Source organism: Dryobates pubescens, chromosome 18 (assembly GCF_014839835.1).
Source record: "Dryobates pubescens isolate bDryPub1 chromosome 18, bDryPub1.pri, whole genome shotgun sequence".
NCBI classification, from domain to species: Eukaryota; Metazoa; Chordata; class Aves; order Piciformes; family Picidae; genus Dryobates; species Dryobates pubescens.
In genome coordinates, this window is record NC_071629.1 from 21,437,037 (window position 1) to 21,455,816 (window position 18,780).

General features: G+C 55.7%; 1 protein-coding gene across 6 annotated transcripts in view; it reads right to left on the reverse strand.

The window, feature by feature from the left end:
• The window catches only part of MBNL3 (muscleblind like splicing regulator 3), a 96,135-nt gene that overhangs the window by 15,512 nt on the left and 61,843 nt on the right, over nucleotides 1-18,780 (reverse strand). For all 6 annotated transcript variants that reach the window (XR_008462685.1, XR_008462686.1, XM_054169338.1 and 3 more), the window contains 2 exons: nucleotides 10,024-10,224; nucleotides 8,376-8,612 (listed from right to left, as the gene is read on the reverse strand). Coding sequence is in view for 4 of the 6 variants with exons in the window: in XM_054169338.1 (XP_054025313.1) it covers nucleotides 8,376-8,612; nucleotides 10,024-10,224 (438 nt within the window). In the remaining 2 variants the exon portion in view is untranslated. The remainder of the gene's footprint in view (nucleotides 1-8,375; nucleotides 8,613-10,023; nucleotides 10,225-18,780) is intronic.

Sequence of the window (18,780 nt, forward strand, 5' to 3'; positions counted from 1 at the left end):
TGAATGTTCCTCCAGGCACAAGACAGATCTGCAGCTTGCAGAGCCTGCAGCAGCGCCACGTACACCAGAGGTGTTCAACAGCCTTACAGTGACTGAGGAACTCGCTGCTTGCATCCATGCTCCTTCCACTGCCTGACTGCTAAATGTTCTCTCTCAGACACTTGCAAATCTGCCTTAGGGAAAAAAAATAATTACTAATTATAGCAAAGCAACTGTGCTAGGTACATTATGGACTTGTGACTCCTTGCTACTTGGCCAAAGGCTGTCACCACCCCAGAAACCCCACAGTGGCAGCGCCAAAAGCAGAGCAGCTGGAGGCTTTGGGACCTCACCGTGATGACCTGGCTCTTCAGAGGACAATTCCTGAGCCCAGTGTTGGCAGTCAGCTCTCTAGTGTCACCCTGCCACCTGCCCTGCTACAGCCCCTTGGGAACATGGGACAGAAAAGAGCTGCAGCAGCTCCACTGCTGCTCCTGAGCAGCAGGGGGGTGGAGAAGCCAGGGGGTGGAGATAAATGCAACATTTCCAGAGTCTCCCACAAAATCAAGCAGACTGGAGCAGCTGCTGTGCAGCCTGAAGGCAAGCTCTGCCAAATGGGCAGTGGGCACAGGAGCCAGGAGCCTGTCTTGATCTACTGCCCATTTGCCACATCCTTCTGAGTCACCTCGCCCACCTCGGCAGCTTGGGGGAGCACCCCTACAGGAGTGTGCTCTGCAGACCCACTCCTCTTACCTCTACCTTATTTCAGCTATTAAGGTGCAGGAGGGCCCAGAAGGATCTGGCTTCGGCCCTTCTCCAGCTCTTGCATCGATGACAGAGCCTCAGGCCAGGAGCATGCCCACCAAAAGGTCTATCTACAGATGTCCAGGAGAGGTGCCCAAAGTTACACCTGCTGAAGTCGGGCCAACCCAGCTCCTGCACAGGGATCTGGCAGGGACACCACAGCAAACCAGTGTGGCTCATTTGAAATGGGCCAGAGCTCCTGTACAGGCCTCAGGACCTGAAGGAATTAGAAGAGCTTGTGGGGATACAACAGTCCTGTCTTGCACCATGTCCTGGTTCTGAAGGACTCAGTGATCTTACAGCTTTTTTCCAACCAAACCAATTCTCTGACTCTAAGATTCTATGACAAGGGGCAATGCTTCGAGTCTGGAGCAGGGGAGATTTAGGTTGGACATCAAAAGGAAGTTCTGCACAATGAGGGTGGTGAGACACTGGGTGCCCAGGGATCTGGTGGAGGCCTCATCCCTGAAGACATTCGAGGTCAGACTTGATGGGGCCCTGAGCAACCTGATCTAGCTGGAGATGTCCACGCTCACTGCAGGGGAAGTAGCACAATGTGACCCTCAAAGGTCCCTTCCAACCCAATGCAATCTGTTATCCTATTAATCCCCCAGGTGTCTCCTGCAGCACCTGCAAAAGGCAATGACAGACTCCTCATCACCACTCCTTACTGAATTCTGTAACAGGACAGGAGCTTGACTAAACCCTTGTAGCAAAGCACTTGGTGAGTCTACCCCATCCTGCTGCTTGTGACTTCACTCTGGACAAGCCCTGCCCATCACAGATGTCACTGTGGCCTTTGACAGTACTGTTTTCTGGCTTTATTTTCTGCCTGTCTGTGTGCAAACATGGGTATGCAACCCATGCAACATGACTGGAGCATGTGCCCTGCTGAAAGGGTTCATCCAGCTCAGTGTCCACGTTTCAGCCCACACTGATCCAAAGGAACAACTGCCACTGCTGGTGGAAGGGCTAATCCAGCTCAGTATCCACGTTCCAGCCTGCACTGATCCCCATGAACAATTCCCTCTACTGATCAAAGGGTTCATCCAGCTGAGTATCCATGTTCCAGCCTGCACTGATCCCAGTGAACAATTCCCACTACTGCTGGAAGGGCTAATCCAGCTCAGTATCCATGTTCTAGCCTGCACGGATCATAGGATAGTTTGGGTTGGAAGGGACCTTAAAGCTCATCCAGTTCCAACCCCTTGCCATGGGCAGGGACACCTCCCACCGGCCCAGGTTGCCTCATCCAGCCTGGCCCTCAACACCTGCAGGGAGGGGGCATCCACAGCCTCCCTGTGCAGCTTATTCCAGTGTCTCACCACCAATCCCAATGAACAATTCCCACTTCATAAATGCCAGGCAGCTTCTGGTTTCTGGGCTGGGAAGGCCACATTCCTGCTGGAACAGGAGCAGCTGAACAAAGAGGTTTGTGCTCTTCTGGGCAGGGAAGGGATCCTGCAGTGTGACTGACAGACAAAAACACACCATTTCCCACAGGCTGGTTAACAACCCTCTCTTGTTTGGGTTCTCTTTTTCTTTTGCAAGAACTGGATTAAACCTTTGCAGCCAACAATTTAACTGCACCTCCAAGTCCCCTCAGATTGCCATCTCCTGGCAGCAGATCAGGCTTTCATCCCTTTGCACTTAGCAAAGAGGGGCTGGGGCTGCATCTGGCTTCCCTGCCTCAGTCCGAGGCACGGCCAACACAGAATGATCTGAGAGAGGGCAGAGGCAGCACCCTGGCAAGCAGCAGAAGCAATCTGAGCAGCTTCCTCTGAAGCTCACCCATGCTCTTATCCCCACTGGGAGTCCTCTGCTGCAGCCCTCCCGAAGGGTTCAGAGGAGGTGACATAGTCCAACAATGCAGTTGTGATCCTTCAGGTGTTTCAGAGCAGGAAGACTATTAAAAGCAACTTATTTGATGAGGTTTTGTTCAGTGGGGGAGGTCAGGAGGGTAGGAGAGTCGAAGGGCTCTCCCATTTAGGCTGGATGTCAGGAAGAAGTTCTTCCCAGCAGGAGACTGGCCATGGGAATGTGCTGCCCAGGGAGGTGGTGGAGTCACCATCACTGGAGGTGTTTAGGAAGAGCCTGGATGAGGCACTTGGTGCCATGGTTTAGTTGATCAGATGGTGCTGGGTGATAGGTTGGAGTTGATCTCGAAGGTCTTTTCCAACGTGGTTAATCCTATCCTATCCTATCCTATCCTATCCTATCCTATCCTATCCTATCCTATCCTATCCTATCCTATCCTATCCTATCCCATCCTATCCCATCCTATCCCAATTTCCTTCCAGACAGCAAGTCCTTGAAGACATGGCTCTTGGAGAGGGCAGGGAAGCACCCTGCAGATGCCTGAGGTGGCTCTGGGGCTGTATCTGTTCCAGCCATGATCAGTATGGAGGCAGAGGCTGTTGCATCATTTACAGTGCAATCACAGAACCACAGAACAGTAGGGGTTGGAAGGCACCTCTGGAGACCATCAAGTCCAACCTCCCTGCTAGAGCAGGGTCACCCAGAGCAGGCTGCAGGGGACAGGACACAGGTGGGCTATGAAAGTCTCCAAAGAGACTCCATCACCTCTTTGGGCAGCTTGGTCTAGTACTTCAGCACCCTCACAGTGAGCTGTGTTCAGATGGAACCTCCTGTGTTCTGGTCTGAGCCTGGTGTCCCTTGTCATGTCATTTGGCACCACTGAAGAGTCTGGTCCCATCCTCTTGCCCCCCACCCTTTAGATACTTATAACCATTGATCAGATCCCCTCTCAGGCTGCTCTTCTCCAATCTGAACAGCCCCAGGTCTCAGCCTCTCCTCCTCACAGAGATGCTCCAGTCCCATCATACTCCAGAGCTCACAGCCTCCAATGGACTCTCTCCAGTAGTTCCTTGTCTCTCTGGAACTGGAGAGCCCAGAACTGGACACAGTGCTCCAGATGAGGCCTCACCAGGGCAGAGCAGAGGGAGAGAACAACCTCCCTCAACCTGTTGGCCACACTCATCTTCATGAATCCCAGAATACCACTTGCCTTCTTGGCCACAAAGGCACATTGCTGGCTCATGGTGACCTTGCTGTCCACCAGCACTCCCAGGTCCTTCTCCACACAGCTGCTCCCCAGCAGGTCACTCCTCACCTCTACTGGTGCAAGGGATTATTCCTTCTCAGATGCAGGACCCTACACTTGTCCTTGTTGAACTTCACAAGTTTCCCCTTCCCCAACTCTGCAGCCTGTCCAGGTGTCACTGAATGCAGCACAGCCTGATGGGCTGTCAGCCAAGCTCCCAGTTTGGTACCATCACAAACTGGCTGAGAGTACACTCAGTGTTGAGGTCATTGATGAAGATGCTGAACAAGACTGGTCCCAGTGGTGACCCCCAGAGAACACCACTAACTACAGGCCTCCAACTAGACTGTGCTGCTGACCACAACCCTCTGAGCTCTGTCCTTCAGCCCAATCTCAAATCACCTCACTGTCCAACCCTCCAACTCTCACTTCCTAAGATGATCTATGAGGATGTTACAGGAGAAAGTGTCAAAAGCCTTCTGATGTTGAGCTAGACAGCATCCACTGCTCTCTTCTCATCTACCCAGCTTAGCCATGCCATCAGAGAAGGCTATCAGGTTGGTCAAGTAGGACTTCCCCTTCATGATAGTCTTTTCCTCCACATGCTTTGAGGTGACATCCAGATGACTGCTAGTGGAAGCTGGTTCCTAGAAAGTTTCCTTAATGCTGCTGCCTGGAATGCTGATAAGGAAGCTACTACTTAAAAAAACCCCAAACCCAAGTCTTCAGAGAGGAAATGAAACAGATCAGCCTCTGCCTCAGCTTTGGGAAGGAGAAGTGATAAGAGCTTGAAGGCTTCAGTGCTCCTCTGTGACCACTCCTTCCTTTCACCCCCTATGCTGAGTGACAGGAGCTGTTTGCTTGACTGGATCCTTCATTGTTTGGGGTGAACAGGAAGGAGCTGTCTTCTATGGAGCCAGGACTCAGAGCAGACTGGGAGGATAGCTTTTGCCTCACTAGCAGTGCCACAAAACCAGGTAAAAACTCAGCAAATCATCAGAGGTAGCTTATGTGAAGGCAACTTGTAGACAGAAGCTTGGGGAGCAGATCCTGTGCCTGTGACAGAAGCAAAAGGCACTCAGAGGGACATCTCTTTGCTGACCCTGTCCCATGAAGGATACCCAAGCATTGCCCATTGCCCAGAACACCCTCAGCAGGGCAGTGACAGCCTGGCACTGTCAGGCAAGGCTCTGCTTTTGGGCATAACAAACTCCTGGCCAAGCTGTCAGCCCCTGGCTTTGACAGCAGCACTCTGAGCTAGGTTAGGAACTCAAGCTGTGCCAGGGGAGGTTTAGGCTGGATGTTAGGAAGAAATTCTTCACAGAGAGATTGGCCTTTGGAATGTGCTGCCCAGGGAGGTGGTGGAGTCACCATCACTGGAAGTGTTTAAGAAGAGCCTGGATGAGGCACTCAGTGCCATGGTTTAGTTGATCAGATGGTGTTGGGGGATAGGTTGGACTCGATGATCTTGAAGGTCTTTCCCAACCTGGTTAATTCTGTATTCACAGCATGAAAAGTTGCTGCACCTGTCCTGCACCACCCAGTCCTTTGGCACACTGCAGCCCTAACCAGTTAAATTCTCAGCAAAACATCACATCCTACAACACCAAACCTGCTGCTGCTTTGCATACCACTTCCAAACCCAGAGCTGCCTCTCCCCACGATTGTTCTCTGCCACCGAAACCCATCCAAGCCTCAGGAGGCAAAGCTCGAACGCTTCCTGGCGCAGGACCGGCATGTCTGAAGGCACAGGGCAACATTGCTGGCTGGGATGGGCAGTCTCCCCAGGCACTACCACAACAGCTCAAGGGCAGAAGGCTTTCATGCAGACTAAGATGGTTACGTGCAAAGCGAGAAGGTGAAAGGTCCAAGTACCAGGTCAGAGGTTGCCTCGAGCGGTCGCTTCAGTGATCTGACAGCTGGCTGAGTCTTAATTAGCAGGCAGCGAGCACATGATGGCAATGGGCCGGGGAGGGGGGAGGCAAGCACAGAAACAGAACAGCAAGCAGAGGTGTGTCAGAGAGAGCAACATTTTGGGGAGACGAAGAGAAGACAGAAAACAAACAACAGAACAAAACAAAACCAAAAGGTGAACGCATTATCCAACACAGTCAAAGAGACGAGGCATGCACAACGGGGGGGTGGGGGTGGGCAGAGCAGCTGCCTGGCCCAGGGGCTGCCCAGATCGTTTGCATGGCTAAGTTTTAAAGCACAGAAATGTCACCAAGGGACAGGTGCTTCAGAGCATCCCCCCTGCAGCTGGAGAAGCAGGCCAGGAGCGCTGGGGGCTGAGCAGCTGCAAGCGGACTCGCGCTGGGCTTCAGCCCCTCGGTCTGCGGCTACAGCCAGGCAGAGCTCAGCAGGAGCGCTCGTGGCGAGGGAAGGACGACTGCTGAAGGACAGGGCTTCAAGCACACTATGAAGTGCCACCCTGCACCGGGTACTGAGCCTGAACCACTTGATCTGACTGTGCTGCAGTGACTTCAGCCAGGCAGGAGGGAGCACAGCTACCGCTTATGCATGTCAAGTAACTGCAGGATTGGGTTCCTCAGGACCATCTGCTGAGTTTAGACCTGAAGTCATTCCCCATCTATTGTAGAAGGCATACACATTTGTCTGGCATACAGGTTGGGGTGGGGTTTTTTTGGATCCAGGAACACTGGGCACCATTCTTCACTTTATGGAAGCCTTATTCCTCAACAGGTACAGCAAATGCATCAAACCTTGAAAAGGCAATGAATAATGGAAGCTGTTTGGGTAGCCAGGGTGGTGCAACAAGCCATCAATAAATATTTTATAGGGTCTAGTTAACAGCATACAAAGAAGGTTAATTACATTTTTAAGAGAAGCCAGCAGCATGAATAAAACATGCACTGGCTTTGGTTAAGAGGCAGTACCCTAAATAATTAGTGAAAAAGTCAAGATTCCATTGTGGAAAACACAAGGGGTTCATTTCAGGAGGTTCTTTGTTCAGCAGACCTGGGGAGGGGAGGAGCTCCTGCTTCAGCAATAAGAAAACCAGCAAGAAATAGAATAAATAGAACCAAAATCAGCAAGAAACAGAATAAATAAACACTGCAGGATAAACTGGTTCCCCAGGTAGGACTGATGCTAGACAGAGGGCAGCTGGTTAAGTTCTAGAATCATCCTGGCTTCGTGCTAAATCATCCTGGTGGTGTGACAAATCATTCTGATTTTGTGCTAAATCATTCTGGGTTTGGGATCTATCATCCTGGTTTTGTGCCAAATCATCCTGGGTTTGTGCTAAATCATCCTGGGTTTGTGCTAAATCATCCTGGGTTTGTGCTAAATCATCCTGGGCTTGTACTAAATCATCTTGAGTTTGCACTCCATTTCACCAAGCATGAAAAGCAACCTCTTTTGGGGTCCTTGATGAAAACCCCCAAAGGATTCAGAAAATGTTTAGCAGCCTTACTTCCAAATAAATCAAAGGTTAAAGCCTCTTAAAAAAAAATCAGTTATTAAAAGAAAGAACAGTGTAAAAGCATCACACAACAGAGGAGCCCAACACCCTGCTCAAAGCAGGGGGGCAACTAGAGCAGCTGGCTCACAACCGTGTCCAGGCAGGCTCTGAGTATCTCTAAGGAAGCAGCAACCTCTTGCAGTGTTTGGTCACCTTCATGATAAAGAAGTTTGTCTGTGTTAGATTTAACTCCTGAATTTTGAATGGTGTCCATTGCCTCTTGGCCTTCCACTGTGCACCACAGGGAAGAGTCTGCTTCCAGCTCCTTTAAGGCCCCCATCAGGAATTTATAGATGTGGGAAAGATTCTCCCTTGGGCCTCTCCTTCACCTCAGCTCTCTCATCACTGGAGTGAAGAGGTGCCAGCAAATCCAAGTCAACAGAATGGCAAACATCTCCTCCAGCTAGGGAGTTGATCTGCTAAAGCTTGCTTGAGTCCTTTTCAAAATCCTAAGCATCAGAAGTCACAACTCAAACTCAAATGCAGGCAGGACCTCCTCTGCCAGCTCCTGAGTATCAGATGGGTCAGGAAGTCAGCCTAGGTTTGAGTTTTGACATTTCACTGAGCCTTAGCAAAGGTATCAGGCACTAGTCTGCTAAGCTTGAACAACTGTGGTCTCTCTACTCTGAAGTCAGTGGAAATTTTGCTCCTGACTTCAACAGGCCAGCATCTCCCTGCAAAGGATGCATTATGGGATGGGCACCCTTTGCTATTGTTGTCTGCTGAGGAAGCTAGACTGACACCAGTGACACAGCCAGGGAAGGCACTGGTTCCAAGTGCTGCTGTGCTTGGGTTCCTGTCGCATCATGAAGCCCTGGCAGGAAATCACTGGACTCACCACCACATCCCTACCTGGCCAGATGTAGTGTGCCACTGAGGGCTTCATGCTGTGGTGAGCACACAGGAAGTCAGAAGAGATGGGATGCACATTGCACATGCTCTCTAGCCAGCCATTTACAAAGCACTCTACTTCTCCACAAGGATGGATGACACAGAGGAAGTCTCTCGGCGACGGAAAGACAGCTTGAGAAGAGCTCTACTCACCATTGCAGCTGCAGCTGTCTGGTTCACCTGGTGTTGAGCTGCCTTGATTTTGGCTTGCAGGTGTGCAGGGGGATGAAAGTACTTGCATTTCTCCCTAGAGCAGCGACCTTTGATGTAATCCATGCAAACTGTAACAGTGTTTTCATTTGTGTCTATCATGGCAATATCTATGGGGTGAGCATAGCGGCAATCGTTCTCACCACGTGTGCAATTTCCACGCTGAAACTCTCGACAAACCTTGAAAGAAAGTCACATTGTTGAGCACAACAATCAAGTCACTCTGCAGCCAGCATTTGCAACAGGCAGCAGCAGCAGCAGCAGCAGCAGCAGCTCAGCTTGGCCACGTTAAAGCTGCCTGCAGGTTCTGGAGCCTTGCTCACCGCCTGCCACCGGTCGCAGCGGCAACCGCTGCTACTCACAGCTGGTTCAGGGGGTGAAACCTTATCCCCCCCCTGCCCCCAACCTTCCCAAGGCCAATTAGCAAATGCAGGTGAAGTGCAGAATTTGTGCAGAATTGAAAGTGACCCCCAGAAAGCCAATGGTGTTTTGCCCCAACTTGTGGAGCTCGAGATTGCTCCCCTGCCTCTAAAGCTTAAATGTTAATAACTCTGCCCTTCATGTCTCACCTGGATGGTGGATTTGTTACAGAGCACACTCTTGGGTGCAGGGCCTTTAATTCTAAGTGTTGCATGCTGCTGTTATTTACAACAAGCACCTTTCCTTAAATAGGAGGAGCTTCCTTCACATAAACAATGCCACTGCCAGCCCCAATAAACCCCGACCCTGGCAGGACACGATTAGGCCTCAACGCCTTCGTGAGGCGTCGCCACAATTGCCAGCTTCACAAAGACCTTGCAGATCCTTGTGAGTTATGAGCACTGAGGCATCAAAGGCAGAGAAAAGGTCTCACAGAGTGGATGTGCAAGGTTTCCCTGTCTGAGGAACTGAGAGAAGCTACTGAGGACTACAGCTGGTGGTGCAGATCACGTACCATCAGACTGAGCACGGGGAAAGGCAACAGAAAGTACATCAGACAAACCAAGGTGTTCCCAAATTACAGCCTTTCCCTCTGCCTTCCTGGGGTATAATTTAGACCTGCAGGGGCCTCTGAATTCGAGTCCTCAGCCCTTATCTCCTGCAGAGCCTCTGCTTAGGGTTTGAAAGACATTTACAACTCCTTCACCACTACGTCCCAGCTAACCGTGGGAGGGAGGAGACGTTTTCCAACGCCCCGCACTCCCCGCTCTCAGCAGTGCAATGCTTAAGAGCTTTCTGTGGCAGCTCAAAAAGCCCAGCTCTAGACAAGGGAAGAGCCTGTTACTTCCAAAGCATCTCCCACTCAGCTCACTGAACCACCTGCTCGTACTTTTTCTTACGTGGCAGACCACACACAGCAAACCACCACCCCGGCCCCGCAGGAATGCCCACTGAAATGCAGGGAGCGCTCCCAGCCCCCCACTGGCTTGCAAGGAGTTGGGCTCAGGCCCCCAAGGAGAGTCTACTCAAGCAGAGAGCAGCAGCTCTGCCTTAGGAAAGCTGCATGTTTAACTCTGCCCTGTGCTGCACCAGGTCCCTGTGGCAGAGAGCAGCAGCTGGGAGCGTGTCTTGCTTATCCTCATCAGCAGTATGGTAGCAGATGTGCAAATACCTCCAGTTTGTCCGTACGCATCAGTTTCTGCCCAGCAGAGCCTCCTGGCACTGTAACAGTGGGATTCCCAGAGACCAGGACAGGAGTATTTGGTAAAAGCTCTGCAGGAACCAAGCCCATCCCAGGAGAAACATGACTCAGGTAGGGACTAAAAGCCATCGTGGGGCTCGTTGCAAGCGATGGAGTCACAGGAAATGTTGTCTGCGGAGAGAAAAAGGAAGAACCCCCCAAAGTATTAGTTAGAAAGACTCTTGTCTAGCAAAAAGGCAAAACAAAATACCAGGTAAACACTCTGTCTTGGATCCTTTGATCCTTTTAGACAACTTGATGAGCAGCATCAAGATGCTGTGCTCTCCACTCTAGTCATTTGTCACCATTCACTCGCAGTCCTTTCACTTCTGACTCACGGATTTGTGACTCATCCTGAGCACAAGGCATCTTTATTCATCAGATCAAAGCATATTGATCATCTTTATAGTTTAATGACACAATTAAGGATTTCATGCCAGCAATTAGGGCAGATCCAAATTAAAACAGGCTCCTCATTCCCAAGCAAGTGCCTCAGCTTCTAAAATGTCTACACCGCAATGCTGCAGAGAGACCTCAAGGCAAACTGCAGCTTCAGGGCCTGGAAGCAGGTAGCTCCACAGCTACATGGCTGAACTCCCCCTCAGCTTGTGCTGAGCTCTTGTGTTTCAGGGCTAGTGTGGCTAAGGTAGAGCCCATCAGTTAGATGATGAAGGGACTGGAGCAGCTCTCTTGCAAGGCAAGACTGAGAGATCTGTTTAGCCTGCAGAGGAGAAGGCTGAGAGGGAAACTTATCAATGTCTACAGGTATCTGAGGGGTGGCTGGCAGGAGGATGGAGCCAGGCTCTGCTCAGTGATACTCAGTGACAGGATGAGAGGCAATGGTTGTAAACTCAACCACAGGAAATTCCATCTCAACATGAGTTAAAATTGGCCCTCCAGACTCTGGGAGCTGGCCTCTTGCTTGATTTCAGCAACAGTTCTGAGGTTTCACTTAAACTTGAGGGAAAACTTTGGTGTGAGGGTGCTGGAGCCCTGGAGCAGGCTGCCCAGAGAGGTTGTGGAGTCTCCTTTGCTGGAGACCTTCAAAACCCACCTGGATGAGCTCCTCTGTGACCTGTCCTAAGTGGTCCTGATTTGCAGGGGGGTTGGACTCGATAATCTCTGGAGGTCCCTCCCAACCCCCCACCATTCTGATCCTGGAGCCAGGTGAGGCACCCCTGCTGCAGTGGGCTTGGTGCAGCCTTGTGCACGTCTGGGGTTTGCTTCACACTGCCAACAGCCTCCAGGCAAAAGCCATTTTGCAGGAGTATCCTTCCCCCTGAAGTGACACCAACTCACTACTGTCACACTGTGCCAGACCTCCTGGCTCTGGCATGAACAGGAGGGCCATGGGCTTGGAAGAGCTGTGGACCAAGTGCATGAGGTGAGACGGCTCAGGGGGGCCAGCACAAGGGCCATGTTTCAATGAGGAGCCATGAAGGTCCTGACTGCTTCAGACCCCTGAACAGTGTTAGGCAGACCCTCCAAGCATAGCAGAGCTTCAGCACCAGTGCCCAGCGCCACTTTCCTGGCCTGAACTGCTCCAATAGCACTGGTGTGGGGCAGCAGCTGCTGTTCTGCCAGACAGGAGACATCCCCTGGGAGTCTGTGAGGCTTTAAAGCACCAGCTCTGAGGTGTGTTTGGGAACAAACCCAGTTTCAGCTGGTGAAAAATGCCCCCCTGCCCACTCCAAAGGAGCAGAGCCTGCAAGGCAGCACTCTGGCTCCTGTAGCAGGGCTTCCAGCTGTCCCCAGGTGAAGCAGCCTGTGACTTGCAATCATTTTTATTGTCCCTCCTGTCACCTGCTCTGCTGTGAGCTCTGGGTTCCAATTAAAGCTGCTCATGCTTGGCAATAGAATCACAGAATTATTAAGGTTGGAAGAGACCTCTAAGATTGAGCCCAACCATCATCCTAAGTCCTCCATGGCTGCTAAACCATGGCCCCAAGTGCCATGGCCACAGGTTTCTTGAACCCCTCCAGGGATGGGGACTCCACCAGCTCCCTGGGCAGCCTGTTCCATCCCTGACCACTCTTGCAGCAAAGACCTTTTTCCTCATCTCCAACCTGAGCCTCCCCTGGCACCATTTCAGGCCATTTCTTCTCATTCTATCACCTGATACTAAGGAGAGGAGCTCAACCCCCACCTCACTGCCACCTCCTTTCAGGAAGCTGCACAAACTGAAGAGTGTTTACAAAATGGCCTGGGGCTGTTTCCTGCCCACAGGAATCATCCCTTCCTCGCTCTAATGTTGGTGCTTCTAGTCCTGTGGGCCTCTAAAAGGGACAACACAGTCTCACAGTATCACCAAGGTTGGAAGAGACCCCAAGGATCATCCAGTCCAACCTGGCACCACAGACCTCATGACTAGACCATGGCACCAAGTGCCACATCCAATCCCCTCCTGAACACCTCCAGGGATGGGGACTCCACCACCTCCCTGGGCAGCACATCCCAATGACGAATGACTCTCAGTGAAGGACTTGCTCCTCACCTCCAGCCTAAACCTCCCCTGGTGCAGCTTGAGACTGTGTCCTCTTGTTCTGGTGCTGGTTGCCTGGGAGAAGAGACCAACCCCCACCTGGCTACAACCTCCCTTCAGGGAGTTGGAGAGAGCAATGAGGTCACCCCTGAGCCTCCTCTTCTCCAGGCTAAGCAACCCCAGCTCCCTCAGCCTCTCCTCACAGGGCTGTGCTCAAGGCCTCTCCCCAGCCTTGTTGCCCTTCTCTGGACACCTTCAAGTCTCTCAATGTCCTTCTTAAACTGAGGGGCCCAGAACTGGACACAGGACTCAAGGTGTGGCCTAACCAGTGCTGAGCACAGGGCACAATGACCTCCCTGCTCCTGCTGGCCACACTGTTCCTGATGCAGGCCAGGATGCCATTGGCCTTCTTGGCCACCTGGGCACACTGCTGGCTCATGTTCAGGCAGCTGTCAGTCAGCACCCCCAGGTCCCTCTCTGTTTGGCAACTCTCAGCCACTCTGACCCCAGCCTGTAGCTCTGCATGGGGTTGTTGTGGCCAAAGTGCAGCCCCTGGCACTTGGACTTGTTGAATGCCATCCTGTTGGCCTCTGCCCATCTGTCCAGTCAGTCGAGGTCCCTCTGCAGAGCCCTTCTGCCCTCTAACTGACCAACACATGTGCACCTTCATCCCAGCACTCCCATCCTGCTGGGAAACACTTTGCCTGTTGCCATCTGGAAGAAGGCAGCCCACAGGGACACCAGCCAGGCTGTCCTAACCTATCTTTAGTTTAATGATGCTCCTTTCCTCAGGCCAGAGTGACAGCAAGCAGCTTCTGAGCTGATGGGAAAGGGGATGACAGGTCAGCAGCAGCACACAGCTCACATTCTCCTCCTCAAGGAGGAGACACAGCCTCCTGAATTAGCAGTGCTGGGTGCTGGAAGTGTAGCAGAAACCAAATAATCCTCTTTCTGGGAGGGATTTCTCATTTGCTTTGATTTGAGCCTGAGTCAAGTCCTGCTTCAGCTGATGGGAGCCTTTAACCATTAAACCCAGACATGCTTCAGGCCAGAGCTCTTTATTGAATCATTTTCTTCTCCCTTTCAACCTCTGTGGCTCCCAGACATTCCACACATTTTGCTGCTGGAAAAGCTTTTCAAGGCTCTTCAAACACTGTGGCTCCCCCAACACTTCAGTGAGAAGGCAGCAGCCATCAGACTCTTTCCTTTTGTGTCAGCACCACCAATTACAGTGGCATCTGCTGAACTCCTGCCACCCTTCCCACTGGCAATGGCATGCTGTGGAGCTGCTGCAGCCTGGCCAGCCTGCACACTGGGGCCCAGCATGCTGTCAGTGCTTGCTCTATGTACCCACAGCAGCCAAACCTCGCAGCAGGTGGGACTTGCAGGTGAGTGCAAACCTACACTGTGTTTTTCCAGCACCCAATACAGCAAGAGCCCTGGGCATCCTGAGGGAGCAGGGAGGCATCCTGAGGGAGCAGGTGGGCAGCCAGAGGGAGCAGGTGGGCAGCCAGAGAGAGCAGGTGGGCACTCTGAGGGAGCAGGTGGGCACCCAGAGGGAGCAGGTGGGCACCCAGAGGGAGCAGGTGGGCACTCTGAGGGAGCAGGTGGGCACCCTGAGGGAGGAGGTGGGCAGCCAGAGGGAGCAGGTGGGCAGCCAGAGGGAGCAGGTGGGCACTCTGAGGGAGCAGGTGGGCAGCCAGAGGGAGCAGGTGGGCAGCCAGAGGGAGCAGGTGGGCACCCAGAGGGAGCAGGTGGGCAGCCAGAGGGAGCAGGGGGGCAGCCAGAGGGAGCAGGTGGGCACCCAGAGGGAGCAGGTGGGCAGCCAGGGGGAGCAGGTGGGCAGCCAGAGGGAGCAGGGGGGCAGCCAGAGGGAGCAGGTGGGCACGCTGAGGGAGCAGGTGGGCAGCCAGAGGGAGCAGGTGGGCAGCCAGAGGGAGCAGGTGGGCACTCTGAGGGAGCAGGTGGGCAGCCAGAGAGAGCAGGTGGGCACCCAGAGGGAGCAGGTGGGCAGCCAGAGGGAGCAGGTGGGCACTCTGAGGGAGCAGGTGGGCACTCTGAGGGAGCAGGTGGGCACCCAGAGGGAGCAGGTGGGCAGCCAGAGGGAGCAGGTGGGCACCCAGAGGGAGCAGGTGGGCAGCCAGAGGGAGCAGGTGGGCAGCCAGAGGGAGCAGGTGGGCACCCAGAGGGAGCAGGTGGGCAGCCAGAGGGAGCAGGTGGGCACTCTGAGGGAGCAGGTGGGCACTCTGAGGGAGCAGGTGGGCACCCAGAGGGAGCAGGTGGGCAGCCAGAGGGAGCAGGTGGGCACCCAGAGGGAGCAGGTGGGCAGCCAGAGGGAGCAGGTGGGCAGCCAGAGGGAGCAGGTGGGCACTCTGAGGGAGCAGGTGGGCAGCCAGAGAGAGCAGGTGGGCACCCAGAGGGAGCAGGTGGGCAGCCAGAGGGAGCAGGTGGGCACTCTGAGGGAGCAGGTGGGCACTCTGAGGGAGCAGGTGGGCACCCAGAGGGAGCAGGTGGGCACCCAGAGGGAGCAGGTGGGCAGCCAGAGAGAGCAGGTGGGCACTCTGAGGGAGCAGGTGGGCAGCCAGAGGGAGCAGGTGGGCAGCCAGAGGGAGCAGGTGGGCAGCCAGGGGGAGCAGGTGGGCAGCCAGAGGGAGCAGGTGGGCAGCCAGAGGGAGCAGGTGGGCACTCTGAGGGAGCAGGTGGGCACCCAGAGGGAGCAGGTGGGCAGCCAGGGGGAGCAGGTGGGCACCCAGAGGGAGCAGGTGGGCAGCCAGGGGGAGCAGGTGGGCAGCCAGAGGGAGCAGGGGGGCAGCCAGAGGGAGCAGGTGGGCACTCTGAGGGAGCAGGTGGGCACCCAGAGGGAGCAGGTGGGCAGCCAGAGGGAGCAGGTGGGCACTCTGAGGGAGCAGGTGGGCACCCAGAGGGAGCAGGTGGGCAGCCAGAGGGAGCAGGTGGGCACTCTGAGGGAGCAGGTGGGCACCCAGAGGGAGCAGGTGGGCACCCAGAGGGAGCAGGTGGGCAGCCAGAGAGAGCAGGTGGGCAGCCAGAGGGAGCAGGTGGGCAGCCAGGGGGAGCAGGTGGGCAGCCAGAGGGAGCAGGTGGGCAGCCAGGGGGAGCAGGTGGGCAGCCAGAGGGAGCAGGGGGGCAGCCAGAGGGAGCAGGTGGGCACTCTGAGGGAGCAGGTGGGCACCCAGAGGGAGCAGGTGGGCAGCCAGAGGGAGCAGGTGGGCACTCTGAGGGAGCAGGTGGGCACCCAGAGGGAGCAGGTGGGCAGCCAGAGGGAGCAGGTGGGCACTCTGAGGGAGCAGGTGGGCACCCAGAGGGAGCAGGTGGGCACCCAGAGGGAGCAGGTGGGCAGCCAGAGGGAGCAGGTGGGCAGCCAGAGGGAGCAGGTGGGCAGCCAGGGGGAGCAGGTGGGCAGCCAGAGGGAGCAGGTGGGCAGCCAGGGGGAGCAGGTGGGCAGCCAGAGGGAGCAGGGGGGCAGCCAGAGGGAGCAGGTGGGCAGTCAGAGGGAGCAGGTGGGCAGCCAGAGGGAGCAGGTGGGCAGCCAGAGAGAGCAGGTGGGCACCCAGAGGGAGCAGGTGGGCAGCCAGAGGGAGCAGGTGGGCACTCTGAGGGAGCAGGTGGGCACCCAGAGGGAGCAGGTGGGCACTCTGAGGGAGCAGGTGGGCACTCTGAGGGAGCAGGTGGGCAGCCAGAGGGAGCAGGTGGGCAGCCAGAGGGAGAGGTGGGCAGCCAGAGGGAGCAGGTGGGCAGCCAGAGGGAGCAGGTGGGCAGCCAGGGGGAGCAGGTGGGCAGCCAGAGGGAGAGGTGGGCAGCCAGAGGGAGCAGGTGGGCAGCCAGAGGGAGCAGGTGGGCACCCAGAGGGAGCAGGTGGGCAGCCAGAGGGAGCAGGGGGGCAGCCAGAGGGAGCAGGTGGGCACCCAGAGGGAGCAGGTGGGCAGCCAGCGGGAGCAGGTGGGCAGCCAGAGGGAGCAGGGGGGCAGCCAGAGGGAGCAGGTGGGCACGCTGAGGGAGCAGGTGGGCAGCCAGAGGGAGCAGGTGGGCACTCTGAGGGAGCAGGTGGGCAGCCAGAGAGAGCAGGTGGGCACCCAGAGGGAGCAGGTGGGCAGCCAGAGGGAGCAGGTGGGCAGCCAGAGGGAGCAGGTGGGCACTCTGAGGGAGCAGGTGGGCAGCCAGAGGGAGCAGGTGGGCATGCTGAGGGAGCAGGTGGGCAGCCAGAGGGAGCAGGTGGGCACTCTGAGGGAGCAGGTGGGCACCCAGAGGGAGCAGGTGGGCAGCCAGAGGGAGCAGGTGGGCAGCCAGAGGGAGCAGGTGGGCACCCTGAGGGAGCAGGTGGGCACTCTGAGGGAGCAGGTGGGCACCCAGAGGGAGCAGGTGGGCAGCCAGAGGGAGCAGGTGGGCACCCAGAGGGAGCAGGTGGGCAGCCAGAGGGAGCAGGTGGGCACCCTGAGGGAGCAGGTGGGCACTCTGAGGGAGCAGGGGGGCACTCTGAGGGAGCAGGGGGGCAGCCAGAGGGAGCAGGTGGGCAGCCAGAGGGAGCAGGTGGGCACTCTGAGGGAGCAGGTGGGCACTCTGAGGGAGCAGGTGGGCAGCCAGAGGGAGCAGGTGGGCACTCTGAGGGAGCAGGTGGGCACTCTGAGGGAGCAGGTGGGCAGCCAGAGGGAGCAGGTGGGCACCCAGAGGGAGCAGGTGGGCAGCCAGAGGGAGCAGGTATGGCACATTTCTCCCAAGTGCCAGGAGGTCCTTCAAGGCAGGCTTCCCCTCCTGGGCCTGACCACGACCTGAAGCCAGCCTAAGGGCCTAGGTGGTTTCTGCAAGCAGGAGGAGAGTCCTGCTGGGGAGCAGGATGCCCTTGAGCCAGCAATGTGCCCTGCTGGCCACGAGGGCCAAGCGCACCCCGCGGTGCATCAAGCAGTGTGGCAAGCAGGCCGAGGGAGGCTCTCCTCCCCCTCTGCTCTGCCCTGGTGAGGCCACACCTGGAGCACTGCCTCCAGTTCTGGGCTCCCAGGTTCAGGAGGGACAGGGACCTGCTGGAGAGGGTACAGCACAGGGCTACAAAGATGCTGGGGGGACCAGAACAGCTCGCGCGACGTGGCCCCGGGCAGCCTGATCTAGTCGAAGGAGTCCCTGCCGACTGCAGAGGGGTTGGACAAGATGACCTCTGAGGCTCCCTCCCAACCCAGTGCAACCTGGGAAGCTGGGAAAGACTGGGAGAATTGGAATAGTCTGGAAAGGAGCAGACTGAGAGGGGATCTCATCAATGCTGATCAATACTTCAGGGGCAGGTGTCAGGAGGATGGGGCCAGAATGTTCTCAGGGGTGCCCAGTGACAGGACATGGGGGAATGGGCACAAGGTGAACTGCAGCTGAACCTGCCTTGGCAGGGGGGCTTGGACTCCATCTCCAGGGGGCCCTTCCAACCCCTACCACACTGTGATTCTGTGCTCCTGCCACTGCTCAGGCACAGGATGCCAGGGCATCAGTGCAACCAGAGAGGAACACTGGGGGCTGTGATGCCTCACACTGAGTGAAGTCCCCAGAAAGCACTGGGAAGGGACAAGGAACATTCATGAGGAGATGATACACCACCCCAGCCACTAGACACTGAGAGGCAAGTCTTGCTCCCTGACACACAATCCCTATCTAAGTAAGAAGTGGTGGAGCAGGTCCAGAGGAGTCCATGAAGATGATCAGAGGGCTGGAGCATCCTTCTTATGGGGACAGGCTGAGAGAGCTGGGGCTGTTGAGCCTGGACAAGGCTCCAGGGAGACCTTAGAGCAGCCCTCCAGTACCTGAAGGGGCTCCAGGAGAGCTGGGGAGGGACTCTGGACAAGGGCTGGGAGTGCCAGGATGAGGGACAATGGCTTTGAGCTGGGAGAGGGGAGACTGAGACTGAAGATGAGGAAGACATTCTTTGCAGTGAGGGTGGTGAGACTCTGGCACAGGTTGCCCAGGGAGGCTGTGGATGTCCCCTCCCTGGAGGTGTTTAGGGCCAGGTTGGATGAGGCCTTGAGCAGCCTGGGCTGGTGGGAGGTGTCCCTGCCTGTGGCAGGGGGGTTGGAACTGGATGACCTTTAAGGTCCCTTCCAACCCAACCCACTCTGTGACCTCCAAGACCATTCCTCAGAAGGCAGCTGGCTAACAGCTGAACCCAAGTGAAGCAAGGGGAGGAAAGCCGTCTGTGAGGATCACCTGAGCAGTAT